The following is a 16,753-nucleotide window of genomic DNA, read 5'->3' as shown; positions in this document are numbered from 1 at the left end:
TTGAGGTTGGGGCAAGATGTGCATCCAAGAAATTCCCATTGACTATGCTGTGGTACAGATTTGATTATTTTGAATTGAAGTGTAGTGGTCTGTGTGGGACCAGGCCGATGAATTTGCTGAGCCGTGTGTGATGAGGCTGGTGGGGATAGTAGGTGGAGACAGAGACTTGGAAGCCTGGGAGGCCAGAAAGTTGGTGGTGGTCAAGGGTGTTATCAGGGATTGGAGAAGTGAGCTGGGTTAATATCAAGAGGGCAGTCACCACTATGGAGGGATCAGAAAAATCAAAATGGGCTGAATCAGGAAAGAGTCCCCACAGGTACTAGGAAGATCTGGAGGTCAGATCCAAGGTCTGGAGTTGGTCAAAACTGTTGAAATGGTTAAAATTTTATGAAGGATAGGAGAATTTTGTTAGACCTCTGGTTGCCGTTCTGGTTGACTTTCATTTTACTTCTCGCAGAATGGAGATTTTTACACTCAGAGGTTTCCGACAAGCTGTGGCAGAGGGCAGTCAGGGAAGAAGCAGCCACTGCCAGTCTGGTTCTTCTTTTCCCCCAAACCTGTGTTTGAGAAGATGTCAAGGCTTCCTTGGCTAGGCGGAATGCAGGTGGCTGTGGGAAGCCGCGGAACAAATGGCCCAGGCAGAATAAGATATTTCAGGTAGAAACGTTCCACCCTATTTTCGGTGGTGTAAAGTTTTTGGCTCACAGTAAAATAGCTGAATGGAACCCAAAATATTTTCTATGTCTTGTGTTATCAAATTCAGTGCAGATTAGCATTTAGGGAAATGCTGGTCAGTGAGAAGGCTGCTCCTGGTCCTCACCGCTGTTGCTCACCCTTAAGACTGGCCCTTGTCCTAAGAAGCTCAGAGGTACTGGGGAAAGGGGAGAGGATTCCAATGAAGACAGTTCCCTTGAGCCAGACAACCTTACCCAATTTCTGGTCAGTGACATTGATTTCATGGGCTAGGAGCCTTGAACGGTGTGGGCGCCAAGGAAGTGAAAACAGTGCCTGTTTCTGGTCACCTTCCTGTCCCATGATCTCGCGTACACAGTTCTGGAATTCACGTCCATCTCTAAGAGGTAACCAGCCTTGCCATGATGAGCCAACAGAATAAAGTGGTTGAAAGCAAAGGCAGAAGCTCCTATGGGGGTCAGGGAGCTTGATTTACTAGCTGTAAGACCAGGTCAATTTACCTGTCTAGACCTCAGTTTCTTCATCTGTAAACAGGATGCAATAATAAGAATTCATTTTCCACAGGACTATTGTGAGTGTTGAATAAAATAATCTGTGTTGGCTTATCATCCCAAAGAGCAGATGACCCCAAAGCCATTTCACTTTAAAAGGTGTTTTGCCAGTTTGTGGGGGAATGGGCTAGGTAGCATTATTTTCTTTTTTTCTCAGTGTCATTATGTGAGTGGAAAGGAGAGGCAGGAAGGCAGTGTGTAGGAGGTGACTGAGAGTGGGACAGGTGGTCTCGTTGTAGAGCGTGTCCCAGGAAATATGGACCCTGCATGGATAACCAAAAACCTAGGCAATTAAGAAACTGAGCAATGAACTTGATGAATAGTGAATAACCCCATAACCTGAGTAAAGGAAAGGAAATCCTGACTCACTGCTGGCTACATCAATTTTTAGCTTGATGAAATCTCAAGGGAAAAACATTTCTGCACAAGGATTTCAGACTCTTGGGTTATTGCCAGAGCAGAGAAGCTGAGTTTGCACAATGTGCAACAGAGATGCATGGTGTCAGAAGATGCTGACAGACCTCCCTCCTAGAGATGTTTGCCCACACCACTTCCCTTGTTGAGCTAACAAATCCTAGAAAAGAATCCCAAGACTCCTCTTTTGGGCCATGTGTGACTTTAGATCTTTATGTGAGGTTGAACCTGTCCTCATGCTAAACTTGAGCCCTGACCCAGCTGGAACACTACTAACAGTGCAACCGAAGGGAACCTACTTAACCTGTCTCACACAAGGTAATGCGTAACATGGGGGGAAAAAGGGAAAGAGAATGCATTTGCTGAGAGAATAATACTAGCTGCCTGACAAGGAATGTGAAGAACACTGTTTTTTCCTTCCTTTAATGTTGTTTTGTTTTATTTTGTTTTCTGTCTCTTGGTGACTGGCTGAAAGAAATGTGTAGTATTGCTCAGCCTTTACCCCCTGTTAGGTCTTTAAAAAAGATTTTTGTTTAATGTTTTATTTATTTTTGAGACAGAGAGAGACAGAGCATGAGCAGGGGAGGGGCAGAGAGAGAGGGAGACACAGAATCCGAAGCAGGCTCCAGACTCTGAGCCCGACGTGGGGCTCGAACTCATAAACCACGAGATCATGACCTGAGCTGAAGTTGGACACTTAACCAACTGAGCCACCCAGGCACCCCTAAAAATTTTTTTTAATGTTTATTTATTCTTTAGGGAGAGAGAGAAACAGAGTGTGAGTGGGGGAGGGGCAGAGAGAGAGGGAGACACAGAATCTGAAGCAGGCTCCAGGCTCTGAGCTGTCAGCACAGAACCCAACTCAGGGCTTGAACCCATGAACCATGAAATCATGACCTGAGCCGAAATCAGACGCTTAACCGACTGAGCCACCCAGGTGCCCCCAGTTAGGTCCTTTTTAAAATCATGGTTTGAAAGGCTTGAGAGACAGAGTCATGAGTGTGGGAGCCCCATGGAAGAAAGGCTGTTGCTGGAGTAGGCTGCTGTCAGCTTCCACTCTGGCCATGGCCTCCCTCCTAGCCGGGGCCCTCTGCCACCCTGCTGTCACCATCTCCCTGGGCACAGTTGGCCCCAGCTGCTGCAAACAGGGTGGCCCAGCCAGCTGGAGAGCTGACCATAAGTCATCTTCATAAGTGCCAGGTGGGTTTGAGTCCCAGTTTGAAGTCGAACTGAGGCACCTGACTATTTACCTTCAGTTCACAGGGCTTTATGATTAGAGATAGGCTCAGGAGTCCTAAGGAGATGGTGACACCTAGTTTTTCCTTCAAACCCATTTCATTTTCTGGGGGTTCTCCCCCAGTTAGCCATGGGGACAATCCATGAGGGTGCTTTTAGGGACAGATTCAGATGATATGTGCTGCTGGGTTTTAACTTTCTGAAATATATACATGCATAAGTGGAAGTCATCTCGTTTAAACTTAGTCACAAGGGACACTGTATTACCTCCCTTTGTATAAGTGAAGAAACTGAAGTTCTATCACTTGCCCAATTTCATAGAACTCATTAGTTCTCATTGCCCTCCCTCATTGGCAGGGAGGGCAAACACTGTGAGAGGCAGAATCTGCAGGAAGAGCAAGAGCAGTGTGGTTGAGGTCGGGGTGGAACCTTGTCACGCAGCCCCCTTGGGTGGATTTCATGTGCCTCTAAATTAAGCAGGGAGCACTTTGGGATTGTCTCCTACCTAGATGAGGTATACATCTCCCATATCCCTAGCTGAAAGTTGGGGTGTGTGTGTGGTGGGGCTCCTGACATGAGTTTGTTCATTCTCTCATTCTCGTCATGGCCTGGCATGGTGGTGACAGTCAAGGCCCAGTGCTGCATGAAGTCAGGACAGTCTCACCTCCCAGGCATGTGTTTCCTTGTGAGATGAGAGCAGAGCATGAACCCAGTGGGAATATGCCCTCCTTCCCCCATTCTGCCTCAGACTGAGGATAGATGAGTTTGTAGAGCTCTGGCACCACCATGGGAGATGGTTAATAAGCTTCCTGCCCACAGCGGCTGTGCCAACACTTCCTTCATGTTGAAAACAGCCACTCCTGACCTGTCGACTGTATCCGGGGGCTTAGTGGAAGCTATTTTCCCCATTGGCCAATCATATCCTTCCCATGCAATATCTGAGACCGTGAGGACTGCCAATAGACCTTCTTGGCACCAGGCCTTGAATAGTTCACTTCCTGACTTCAGCCTCTAAATGTCCTTACAAAACATGGAATAGTGCTGTTATTCCTGCTGTCCCCCACTGTCCCAAGGCAGTTTTGTAGAAAATATATTGCCAGTGAGTTTAGTACAAGGCTGGGGCATGTCAGGGAGATAAATTGTCAGTACTACTGTCTTGCAGATGGAATCCATTTACTACTTTGTGGTGGGAGACATTCCTGAGCAAACCAAGGAGCTTCTCCTTCAGAAGGCTTTGGAGATCCCATGTCCTGTCTGCACAGTGTCCTTCAATGCCAGAGGAGAAGGCACTGTAGCGTTCTTAAAGGATCTGAGTGCCAAGACCCACAGCAGGTAGGCAGAAAACATGCTCTTGAGTGACAGTGGGTGAGCTGCCTACTTCTGCAAGGTCAGCAGTGGTTTTCCTAACTGGTTTGTTCCTATGTTCTCCTCTTTCCAGTGGTCTTTAGTCTTCGTGGCCTTTTCTTTTCTACCCTATATTAGTGTCTTGCCTTGTTATTGCTTTGACATCAGGGGTCCTTGCTGCCCCTGGAAAGACTGCTCCTTCCAAGGCTAGCTAATTCCTAGGGAGCATAAATGACCCAGGAGTGCACTTTTGTATGTAGGTTAACTGATCCAGAGCCCGCTGTGATGCCTACGGGCACTCACACTCAATACTGCAAGCCAGGCCAGGTAGCAGACAACTTGGGGTAGCTCCTATACCCCAGAACCCACTGAAATTATTCAGCCAGCCAATCCTAAACCTGCTTCCTCTCCCTCACCCATTCCATCCTCCTGCAAAATCCACAATAAAGACTCTTGCTCATGTTTTCTTCTTGTTCTCTCAAGCCTCCTGACTGTCCCTGGTGCTGCCCTATGTGGCCCTGTGTGGTGTGGTGTGCTGTGTCCCCTCATCTTGGGAACTGAGTAGTCAGTTTTGGTTGCCATAATAAATACCACAGACTGGGTGGCTTGAACAACAGAAATTTGTTTCTCACACTTGTGGAGGCTGGAAAGTTCAAGATCAAGGTGCTGGCTGATTCAGTTTCTGGTGAGAGCTCTCTTCCTGGCTTGTAGACAGCTGCTTTCTTAACTATATCCTCTCATGGGAGGGAATGAGGGTAGGAAGGATGAAGGGAAAAAGAGAGAGAGAGAGAGGGGAGAGAGAGACAGACAGACAGACAGGGAGAAAGAAAGCAGGAGCATGCCTGTAAGCTCTCTGGTGTATCTTCTTAAAAGGAGATTAATCTCACTGGATCAGGACCTTCTGACCTCATTTAACTTTAATTACCTCCTAAGGCTCTATTTCCAAATATGGTCAAATACAGTTACATTGGGGGTTAAGGCTTCAACATATGAATTTAGGGGGCGGAGGATGCAATTCAGTCTATAGCAGGGACTGTGAATAGCAAACTGTATTTTCAGTGGCAGCTAAACTGATCTAATGGCCTCATCATACCTGAATAATAAAAGGGCCTACATTCTAAAACATACCCACCACCTTGTCTGTGTGCATAGGTTTAGGTCCCTTGTGGAGGGAGAGCAGCTACCTATGTGGTTATAAGGAGAATGACTGAGTCCTTTCCTAAGTTAGCCTGTCTGAAATTGGTACAATTCCTGCCCTTGAGCATTTGTTCCCAAATTTAATTGCTCATCGTATTTGACTGAGGAGCTTGTTAATAATTCAGAGGTCAAGCCATAACCAGTAAATAAATCGAATTAGTAATAAAAAATCTCCCAAAAAAACAAGAGTCCAGGGTCAGATGGCTTTCTAGGGGAATTCTACCAAGCATTTAAGGAAGAGTTAATGCCTATTCTCTTGAAGCTGTTCCAAAAAATAGAAATGGAAGGAAAACTTCCAAACTCTTTCTATGAAGCCAGCATTACCTTGATTCTAAAACCAGATGGAGACCCCACTAAAAAGGAGAACTATAGACCAATTTCCCTGATGAACATGGATGCAAAAATCCTCAACAAGATATTTGCCAACTGTATCCAACAATACATAAAAAAAATTGTTCACCATGACCAAGTAGGATTTATACCTGGGATGCAGGGCTGGTTCAATATCCAGAAAACAATCAGTGTGATTCATCACATCAATAAAAGAAAGGACAAGAACTATATGATCCTCTCAGTAGATGCAGAGAACGCATTTGACAAAATACAGCATCCTTTCTTGATAAAAACCCTCAAGAAAGTAGGGATAGAAGGATCATACCTTGAGGTAATAAAAGCCATATACAAAAGACCCAATGCTAATATCATCCTCAATGGGGAAAAACTGAGAGCTTTCCCCCTAAGGTCAGGAACAAGACAGGGATGTCCACTCTTGCCACTGTTTTTCAACATAGTATTGGAAGCCTTAGCCTCTGCAATCAGACAACACAAACAAATAAAAGGCATCCAAATAGGCTAGGAGGAGGTCAAACTTTCACTTTTCCCAGATGACATGATACTCTATATGGAAAACCCAAAAGATTCCACCAAAACACTGCTAGAACTGATTCATGAATTCAGGAAAGTTGCAGGATATAAAATCAGTACACAGAAATCAGTTGCATTCCTATACATCAACAATGAAGCAACAGAAAGAGAAATCAAGGAATCAATCCCATTTACAATTCCACCAAAAGCCATAAAATACCTAGGAGTAAATCTAACAAAGAGGTAAAAAATCTATACACTGAAAACTATAGAAAGCTCATGAAAGAAATTGAAGAAGACACAAAGAAATGGAAAAAGATTCCATGCTCCTGGATAGGAAGAATAAATATTGTTAAAATGTTGATACTACCCAAAGCAATCTATATATTCAATGCAATCCCTATCAAAATAACACCAGCATTCTTCACAGAGCTAGAACAGATAATCCTAAAATTTGTATGGAACCAGAAAAGACCCCAAATAGCCAAAGCAATCCTGAAAAAGAAAACCAAAGCAGGAGGCATCACAATCCCGGACTTCAAGCTATACTTCAAAGTTGTAATCATCAAGACAGTATGGTATTGGCACAAGAACAGACAATCAGATCAATGGAACAGAATAAAGAACCCAGAAATGGACACACAAACGTATGGCCAACCAATCTTTGACAAAGCAGGACAGAATATCCAATGGAATAAAGTGGTGCTGGGAAAACTGGACAACGACATGCAGAAGAATGAACCTGGACCACTTTCTTACACCATACACAAAAATAAACTCAAAATGGATGAAAGACCTAAATGTAAGACAAGAAGCCATAAAAATCCTCGAGGAGAAAGCAGGCAAAAACCTCTTTGATCTTGGCCACAGCAACTTCTTACTCAACACGTTTCCAGAGACAAGGGAAACAAAAGCAAAAATGAACTACTGGGACCTCATCAAAATAAAAAGCTTCTGCACGGTGAAGGAAACAATCAGCAAAACTAAAAGGCAACGGATGGAATGGGAAAAGATATTTGCAAACAACATATCAGATAAAGGGTTAGTATCCAAAATCTATAAAGAACTTCTCAAACTCCACACCCAAAAAACAAATAATCTGGTGAAGAAATGGGCAAAAGACATGAATAGACACTTCTCCAAAGAAGACATCCAGATGGCCAACTGACACATGAAAAAATGCTCAACATCACTCATCATCAGGGAAATACAAATCAAAGCCACCTTACACCTGTCAGAATGGCTAGCATTAACAACTCAGGCAACAACAGATGTTGGCAAGAATGTGGAGAAAGAGGATTTCTTTTGCACTGCTGGTGTGAATGCAAGCTGGTGCAGCCACTCTGGAAAACAGGATGGAGGTTCCTCAAAAAATTAAAAATAGAACTACCCTATGACCCAGCAATTGCACTACTAGGTATTTATCCAAGGGATACAAGGATGCTGTTCCGAAGGGACACATGCACCCCCATGTTTATAGCAGCACTATCAACAATAGCCAAAGTATGGAAAGAGCCCAAATGTCCATTGAGGAATGAATGGATAGAGAAGATGAGGTATATATATACAATGGAGTATAACTTGGCAATCAAAAAGAATGAAATCTTGCCATTTGCAACTACATGGATGGAACTAGATAGTGTTATGCTAAGTGAAATTAGAGAAAGACATATGACTTCACTCATATGAGGACTTTAAGATACAAAGCAGATGAACATAAGGGAAGGGAAGCAAAAATAATATAAAAATAGGGAGGGGAACAAAACAGAAGAGACTCTTAAATATGGAGAACAAACTAGGGTTACTGGGGGGGTTGTGGGAGGGGGGATGGGCTAAATGGGTAAGGGGCACTAAGGAATCTACTCCTGAAATCATTGTTGCACTATATGCTAACTAATTTGGATGTAAATTTAAAAAAATAAAATAATAATTCAGAGGTCAAGGGCTTCACCTTACAGGCTGATACTTCTACATAATAGAGGAGATCCTGGGGATATGCATTTAATCATTCACTTTGAATAAGAGCTGCCTAGGGAGTTTGATTAAAATGCAAATATCTTGGCCACAGCCCCAGATATCCTGATTTGTGAGATCTAGGGAGGGCCAAGAATATTCATTCTTAACCAGACCCCTGGTGACTCTGAGGACCACTGCTCTGGCTTCTCTTAGGGCCCTTTGACAATCTTTTAACATTAGGTGCTTCAATTTTGGGTTCCTAACCACCTCCCCCCAATAAAGAGGGGGCGCACTGTCCTACTTTTGCTAGTAGAGAGAGTAAAAGTGAATTGGCAGGACCATCTGTCTTGCTAGTCCTCTGCTTAATTCATGTAGGGCACTTTCTGTGGGCAGGTGAGGGGTTAGGGCATAATTTAACATGGGAGAAGCTGCAGTTTAGGCTGAGCACCATCAAGTGAGTTTTGCAGAAGAGGATGACACATAGACATGCTTTTCTGTCTCTGTTTTGGCCCTCGTGGATGAGCCTGACCCACAACCAGCAGTGCTCCTGCCTGCTCTGCCCCCAGCCAGACCGCTGTGTCTCTTGCTTGGCCTCTGCACACCTTTGGTTTTTGAGTTCTAGCTGTGGTGCAGTTTGTATGGACTATAAAGGGCATGCCCTGAGCTGCTCAGGCTTGCAAGGAGGCTGGACTCTTGGTTCCCTTGTGCCCGAGTCTGTGTCTAAACAGAGCCACCCAGCTGCAAAGCATGTTTTGCTTTCTTGCACAAATAAGGTTGTATTAGCCAGAGGAAATGTCTGCCCTGTTCTCTTTTATAATCTGGAGAACAGGTCCTGGGCACCGAAGTCCTGGGCACTCAGAGTGTGGGACCTGGTAGGACACACCTCAGCCCTCCCCATTCTGCTGGGTAAGGAGGTCACAGGACAAAAGCAGCTGGCCATTTCTGCTCTGGTGGAAGCACCTGCGGGAGGCAGGCGTGGCCAGGTTAAGGGTCCATTGTCCTCACGAGGGGCTATTGGAACAAGGCTGGCTTGTTTAGTGCCATCAAGTCATTGTTCTAGTCTTACCTGAAACCCTTTAGAAATAAATAGGGCTGAGGCTTCCCGTGGCCCAGGAGAAGCCTCCACATCTCTTCTATCACCCATGCATCTGTCTGTCCATCTCAACTTGTGCTTCAGGATTCTCTTCGTGCTCAGTAACAGGCCGAGGTGGAACTTTAAGGGGCTGGAGGAGCATTACCCAGAAATCTTCTGATAATCTGAAAGAAATTACCTGCTATCACTGACTTTTTGGATTCCAGATAATTGGTGTCATGGGTGTGCTTAGCCTATCATTTTGTAGATTACCCCAGTGCTTCTTGAGCTTTATCATGCACACGAATCCCCTAGGGATCTTATTAAAGTGCTTATTCTGACTCAGCAGATCCAGGTAGGGCCCAGGAATGTGCATCTCTAACTAGTTGCCAGTGCTGTTGCTGCTCCTGGGACCACATTTTGAGGAGTCAGGCCTTAAAAACTAGTCCACACAAGAATTTTTTTCATTAGTGCTTCTGCTTACACTCAAGGGAAGTTTGTGTTTGCCAAGTTAAAGTTGACTGAAGCCCTTTGGCAATTGACAGTTGAGCCAATGGTGCTTGTTGTCGCCAGCTTTCAACACTGAACCCACAGGGCCACAGGCACTGTTGGGGCCTCATTAGACTGTTGGCTTGTCAACACTGTGTTGACATGATTGAACCTGGGAACAGAAGATAAATAAAGCAGAAGGTATCATTTTTCCAGGGTCAATAAATACAATTTGGTTGGCCTAATTACCCTCTAATGAGGAGAAGAGTCATCTGTTAAAATCCCAATACATTTGCAGCTCTCTCTTCTCTTTTGCCTCCCTGTCTTTTGTTTGGGGGAATTGATCAGGTACACGGAAAAGCAGTGAAACATCTAAGATGCTCAGTACCACAGCAGAGCAAGTTCATAGTCCTGGGAGAATGAATAGACATACACAAATACCACGATTAGCCTAATGTTGCAAATTTCTTCATGTTTCAGATTCCATGCCTTTGCAGAGAGAACAGAGTGTGTGGAATTTCCTGCATCTGCCTTAAAGGATGGTGACAGTGTAAATACTTGGAATTCAAGGAAACTGAAAGGAAAACCCCCTCCAGGTACCTGGGATAGAAAAAACAGCAACAACAATAAACAACAACAACACAGTGTGGTTTATATCTTAACTTCAGATTTTCTGTATGCTTGGGAAATAAAGCACCACGTAGGGACCAATGGTATCCTTTTTATTATTTATATGGTCCAGGGGAAGTTCATGATGGTAATGATGAATTTATCAGCTCAGCAACCAGGCATAAGTTTGTTACCCAGGGAAGTGGCCTAAGTAGTATGTGTTGAACTAATATGAGAACCTTCTGGAGATGTAGTCCTGGTGTGTCAGTGCTGGACTTAGTTCCTGGTAAGGCAGAGCTCCTGTGCTGTGCCCAGGTTAGCTGGATGCTGTGGTGAGGATCCCTGCAGTTCTTGGGAGTTTTCTGCTGCCCAGCCTGTCAGTGACAGCAGGGCTTGTAGATTCATGTGCAGGCCTCTTATGAGGGCCAGGCATGCACAGGAACCTTTGTGGAGGCAGAGTGAACCTCCCCCTTCATTCAAAGAGTGTCATCAGAGATTTAACAGGCATGGGGAAGGAGGTCACAAAATCAGTGAGAAATAGGTTCAGAAAAAATGGTACTAGAAGGTTACTCAGAAAGCCAAGAGATGGGACTTTCTTTGGAGCTGCTGACATTGCAAAGTGCCAAAGACACCGAGTGAGCTCTGCTGAGAAAAGCAAGGAAGGAAGGGATTGAGAGGTGATGCGGCATGGTGCCGTTGGAGGTCTGAAAAAGGCCCATCGCCCCCTCCACCCTCCTACATTTGAAGTTATTGGCAGAGATTTCTAGCTTCAGTATAAGGCAAGAACTACTCTCTGGGAGAAGAGAAGAAGCTGCAGGACACATCTGCGTGACAGGTTTCTTTGTTTATATAACAGTACTGCACCTGAGGAGGACACAGTTGCGTAAAGGGACAGGTGGTCAGGTGGAGGCGAAGGAGAGGGGTCAAATCACAAAGCCTGTCCCTGACACATACTTTGTGGATTCAGATTCTCAGTGTCCCACAGGAGCAGGGAAGAGTTTCCACTAGGTCTCATTGGCGGCCCTGATTTAGGTAACTTACGCCCTTGTTCTGTTGGTGAAGTGGGTTTCTTCAGAGAGTTTGAGAAAATGTCAATTGTCAAGGAAGATTAATGCTAATCTAGCAAAAACAGTTAATTCAGGATGTATGCCATGCCTACTGAAAGTATTTTACAAGATTAAGCCTAGTGGGCAATATTTCAATCAGGGTAAAGAATGTGAGATGTCCCAGTTCCCCAAGGCATGCCAATTTCTGTAAAGGGGTTTAATTTTGGCTTATGTGTTCCTTGGCAACTTAGTTATAAAGGGAAACCTATCTGGCTGCATAGCTTACATTTGCAGCAACTACCATCATCCCAAACCTGTGAATCATGCAAATTAAATTATAGATTAAAACATTTTCTTGGAATGAAGTGCTCAGACTGTGGCCTGCCATTCAGATGCCATTTCAGCGATCCCACATTCTGAATCTGAGGAGAGAGCCCGAATCCTAAATCTGCAATCTTGTCTCCTCTATCCGTCACAGTGTCCCAGAAATGCCAACATTGCATTTCTCCTATTCAAAAACTGCCCAGAAATCCTTTGACACAGTCTTTTGGTTTGGAAAATAAGTGGTTTCCAATCTGACCCAAGGCCTCAGAGGCAGATGTTCAGGCCTTCCTGCTCAGTTCCCTTTCCCTATTTCCCACTATCGAGGTCAAGCATTTATCAGTATGAGTTTGCCTGGGCCCCTCTCCAGGCTGGGGAGAGAGGATGCCTCCTCAGGAGTTCATTGTGCCACCTGTTGTATAGAAAGAAGAGACTGTCAATTGAAGGGTTAGAGGGACACTGCTCAGAGAACTGACCTGGAAGAGATTTCCTGCTGTTACCGACTCTCTGGGTTCCAGATAATTGGCATGACTTACCATTACCCCGTGCACTATACGAATGCAGAAAAACTGTAGTCAAGATAAAGAATCATTTTAAAAATTGTAGTAACATATATGTAACATAAAATTTGTCATCTTAACTTTTTTTTAAGTGTACCGTTCAGGAGTGCTACGTGCACTCACATTGCTGGACAGCCAATCTCCAAGGCTCTTCTCATCTGCAAAGCTGTACCCATTAAAACAGCAAATCCCCATTTCCCCTCCTCCAGCCCCTGGCATCTGCCATTCTACTTTCTGTCTCTGAATTTGGCTACTTTAGATACCTCATGTAAGTGGGATCATACAGTATCATTTTGTGTCTGGCTTATTTTACTTTAACCTATGTCCTTAAAGTTCATCCATGTTGTAGCATGCATCAGAATTTCCTCCCTTTTGAAAGCTGAATAATCTTCTCTTGCATGTATAGACCACATTTTTTTTTATCCATTTATCCATTGATGGACACTCAGGCTGTTTCCGCCTTTCGGCTACTGTGCATGATGCTGCTGTGAACACACATATACAACTATCCCTTTGAGACTCTGCTTTCAATTATTTGGGGTATATACCCCACTCATCATGTATGGTAATTCTATTTTTAACTTTTGTGGAACCTCCACCTTGTTCACTATAGTGGCTGCTCTGTTTTACACTCCCACCGACAGTGCATAGGTTTTCCACTTCCTCACTAATACGTGTTATTTTCTGGTTTTTGGCTTGTTTACTTTTTGGTTTTGGTTAATAGCTATCCTAGGTGTGAAGTGGTATCTTGTGGTTTTGATTTGCATTTTCCTATTGATTAGTGATATTGAGCATCTTTTCATGTGCTTGTTTAATACAATAGTGCAGTGTTTTAAAAGTTCAAAGTTAGTGCAAAAAATCCAGCAATGATTTGTTAGGTCATACGGTAGCCTAAGGTAAAGGGAAAAAGTGTGTGCCTCTATACACATTTTATTTGTTTGTTTGTTTATTTATTTAAATGTTTATTTTTGAGAGAAAGATAGAGTGTGAGTTGGGGAAGGGCAGAGAGGGAGGCACAGAATCCAAAGCAGGCTCTAGACTCTGAGCTGCCAACACAGAGCCTGATGCAGGGCTTTAACTCATGAACCACGAGACCATGACCTGAGCTGAAGTTGTATGGTTAACCTACTGAGCCACCCAGGTGCCCCATGTACATGTTTTAATTTATTATTTTTAATGATTGTTTCTTGGTTATTAAAGTAGTTGAAAAATATTGAAGAATTGAAACATAGGTGTATTGAAATGACATTATTTAAAATTTTTTTTTTAACGTTTATTTATTTTTGAGACAGAGAGAGACAGAGCATGAACAGGGGAGGGGCAGAGAGAGAGGGAGACACAGAATCTGAAACAGGCTGCAGGCTCTGAGCGGTCAGCACAGAGCCCAATGCGGGGCTCGAACTCACGGGCCATGAAATCATGACCTGAGCCGGTCGGACGCTTAACCGACAAAGCCACCCAGGTGCCCCAAAATGACATTATTTTAAATTTAAGTGTTTTGGGAGTTCATTCATAGCTTTTGCTGAAGTTTTATATTCATCAAGCATGGTACTGTTCACTTGGCTCTGCCCCACCTTGTAACCTCACTTTTGCACAGGACCCCTACTTTCTGTCTGAGGCCCCTGTCTCAATGTTTGTTGCCTTTTTAGAGCAACACATATTTGCTCTCAGTTGAGTCCTCAAAGATACCTCTCCCCTGCCTTTGCTTGGGTTTCTCTGTCCCCTCAGTATATATGTTACCTTTCTGAGGACTCTTTCCTGATGATCCTCTCCATTCTGTTCTCTCAGATTGCTTATAAGGCATCTATCTGCTTGTGGCCTATGAGTCACTGACAGGACAGCATCTTTTAGTCATAGTTTGGGAAGGGTCCAGAAACCAGGGCAGACAAGAATCTCTCTTCACAAACTCTGATGTGCAAGATAGATCAGTTAAAAATTTCATAATGATTTTTTATTACCACCTCACTCTCATTTTTTCACACATTAGGGGAAAATGTGCTTTCCCCTCGCTGTGGGCATCTCTGGAAACCACAAGCACAGAGTAATGACAAAGGGAAAGAGTGTGTGTGTGTGTGTGTGTGTGTATGTGTGTGTGTGTAGGGTACAGTAGTCATATTGCAAAGGTCATGACATGACCTTGGCTATCCACATTTCCTGAAGCAAATCTCCATGTTTTAAGAAAGGAATGGTTTGTCACCTGCAAAAGGGTGGGGCTAGGTCACTGGCCAGCATTGGACTCTCAGGACATTGGTAGTATTTGGCTGGGTGGATTATAATCTCAGGCTCCCATGAGTTGGGTGTGGAAACTTGGGCGCCGCGTGGACTTCTTACCTTTCACTTCCAGCGATGACTTCCTGTCTTAGAAAGTCTGCTTCCTCCCAGTCCAGGCTCCATCCTATATAGGAATGCTCCATGACCTTTGAATGAGCTCTCCTCATTGCGGAGAACAGGATTTTTGGTTTAGATTTAGGAATTATGGGAGATTTAATCTGGCAGATGATGCCGACCTAAAGCTTTAGGTCTGTGCATTGTCACAGCAATCTTCCTCCTTGGCTTTCTGCCCAGAGTTGGCTGGGTGCCTGCTTATGTTTACAGTTATGGGGCATAGAACAGCCAGCACTCTTCTCTCCTGTGTTTCTCTTCATGTGGTGTTCTTGCCTCTTTCTCTCTTTGTTCTGGGCTTGACAGTCTGCTGGAGAGGAAGAGGGGTACTAACAGAGCCTAATTACTGTGGGACCAGAGTGATGCTACCTTCTAGAGCTCTTCTGAGCCACCCAGCCCCCTGCAACTTGACTTCCCTCCCAGTTAATGAGTATGGATTCTCTTCATGGTCTTTGTATATCATGAAATATTCATCTCATCCATAAGCAAAATAAAACAGGTATTTGAGCTTCCCTGAACTCTAGGAATTTTTTGAAGAAAAGATTCCTCTCCAGGACTGGGCAATACTTTCATTGTTCTTGCCTGGTCCAGGCTTCCCCCTCCCCAACATTCTCCTGGCATGCGCACCAGGCCATCTCTTTGACGGCAGGTCAAGGTGTGGGTTGGATTGCAGGTAGCAGAGTCTCCTTGTCTTGGTGGTTGGCTTTTATGAAATCTGTGGAATTTAGCTTCCTAACCTCCTAAACATGACAGCCAGGGCTTGACAGCAGTGACAGGCTTCATCTGCCCTGGCTGGTAGGGCTTCAGCTGGTGCTGCTGAAATAGTTCTTCTTTCTTCAGAATTTGAAATAGAGGCCTGAAAAATCATCGTCCATGTCCCTGTTTCTGGGCATTCTAGGGAAACTAATTGTCTAAGCAAACTCCAAGTGGCCTTTTAGCCGACTACTTTGTATCTGACCAGGACTTAAAAGTATTGTGTACTATTCTTTCAAACTCAGTCTCATCTCAAGCCAGTGGGGTTCCCCAAGTCTGCAGTGACTTCCAAGAGACCACACCTTTTTTGCACATCGGTTTCCAATGGTTACAGCCATCCACTAGAGATGAATTGGCTCCAGTGTAATGCTTGTGTGAGAGACACTGCCCGCTCAAGAGAAGCCCCTAATGTCACATATGAATGTCTGGTCACAAAGCAACGTTGGTCATATTCTTTGATTTCTAGAATTCAGTTTAATTTTTGATTCCAGGGCCCTTCTATCCTAGCACAGTGGTAGGAAATTAAACTCAGTTATTTTCGGGGTCCCCCTCCTGAGCTTTTCCCAAGGTTTAGAGATCCTAGGCTGTGCTAAGAAACCCTTCAGGAGAGGGCTGTAGTTATTGGACATCTGTTCCTGCACATCATTCTATAAATACCCATTATCCCTGGCTTATGGCCATTCTAGGTCGACCAGTTCTCTACTGCTCCCATGCTGGGCTTTGGATGTGGGAGTCTTTTACAGACCCTGCCATACCACACTGGATTCACCATGCACCTTCCAAGGGGCTGCAGAGATGTGGGGACAGTCCCCATCTTCTCCTGGGACCCTCTCCTCTTCTACCCCCACACTGAGGGGAATTTCCTAATCTGGGACAACTCCTCTCTCCCTCCTGCTTTTTCAAAACTACCTGCTCTGTAAACCCTCTCTAGGGGGTTAGACTTCAAAAGAAAAAGCCAGAATGTCTTGCTGGCTTGTTTGTCTTTCTGCCCTGCTTCCTTTAGGGCAGATTTGCGATGTGCCTGATATCTGCTTGAATATGGAGGGAGGGTGGGGAACAGGAAAAACAGGGAGAACAGATCACCATCACAAAATATGATCCAATGACATGCGTAAATGTGACCTTCTGTACAGGTGAAGCCCTAACCTAACCCTAGGATAGCTTTTCTGTGGAGGTAGAGATCACTGAGATCATGTAACTCGTTCCTTTTTTTTTTTTTTTTTTTTTTTTTTTTGGTAAAATAACACTTCAGGAATAGATGCTGGA

The 16,753-nt window shown here is 44.4% G+C and overlaps 1 protein-coding gene across 7 annotated transcripts in view; it reads left to right on the top strand.

Annotated features, from left to right (window-relative positions):
- VWA3B (von Willebrand factor A domain containing 3B) overlaps window positions 1-16,753 on the top strand; it is a 204,133-nt gene that overhangs the window by 30,176 nt on the left and 157,204 nt on the right. For all 7 annotated transcript variants that reach the window (XR_008417819.1, XR_008417818.1, XR_008417821.1 and 4 more), the window contains exons 6-7: window positions 4,057-4,226; window positions 10,297-10,412. Coding sequence is in view for 3 of the 7 variants with exons in the window: in XM_053890614.1 (XP_053746589.1) it covers window positions 4,057-4,226; window positions 10,297-10,412 (286 nt within the window). In the remaining 4 variants the exon portion in view is untranslated. The remainder of the gene's footprint in view (window positions 1-4,056; window positions 4,227-10,296; window positions 10,413-16,753) is intronic.

This window comes from Panthera pardus, unplaced genomic scaffold (assembly GCF_024362965.1).
Source record: "Panthera pardus isolate Hobbes unplaced genomic scaffold, ASM2436296v1 HiC_scaffold_25, whole genome shotgun sequence".
NCBI lineage: Eukaryota > Metazoa > Chordata > Mammalia > Carnivora > Felidae > Panthera > Panthera pardus.
Note: the sequence above shows the minus strand (reverse complement) of the source record. Positions and strands in the feature narration are given on the sequence as shown.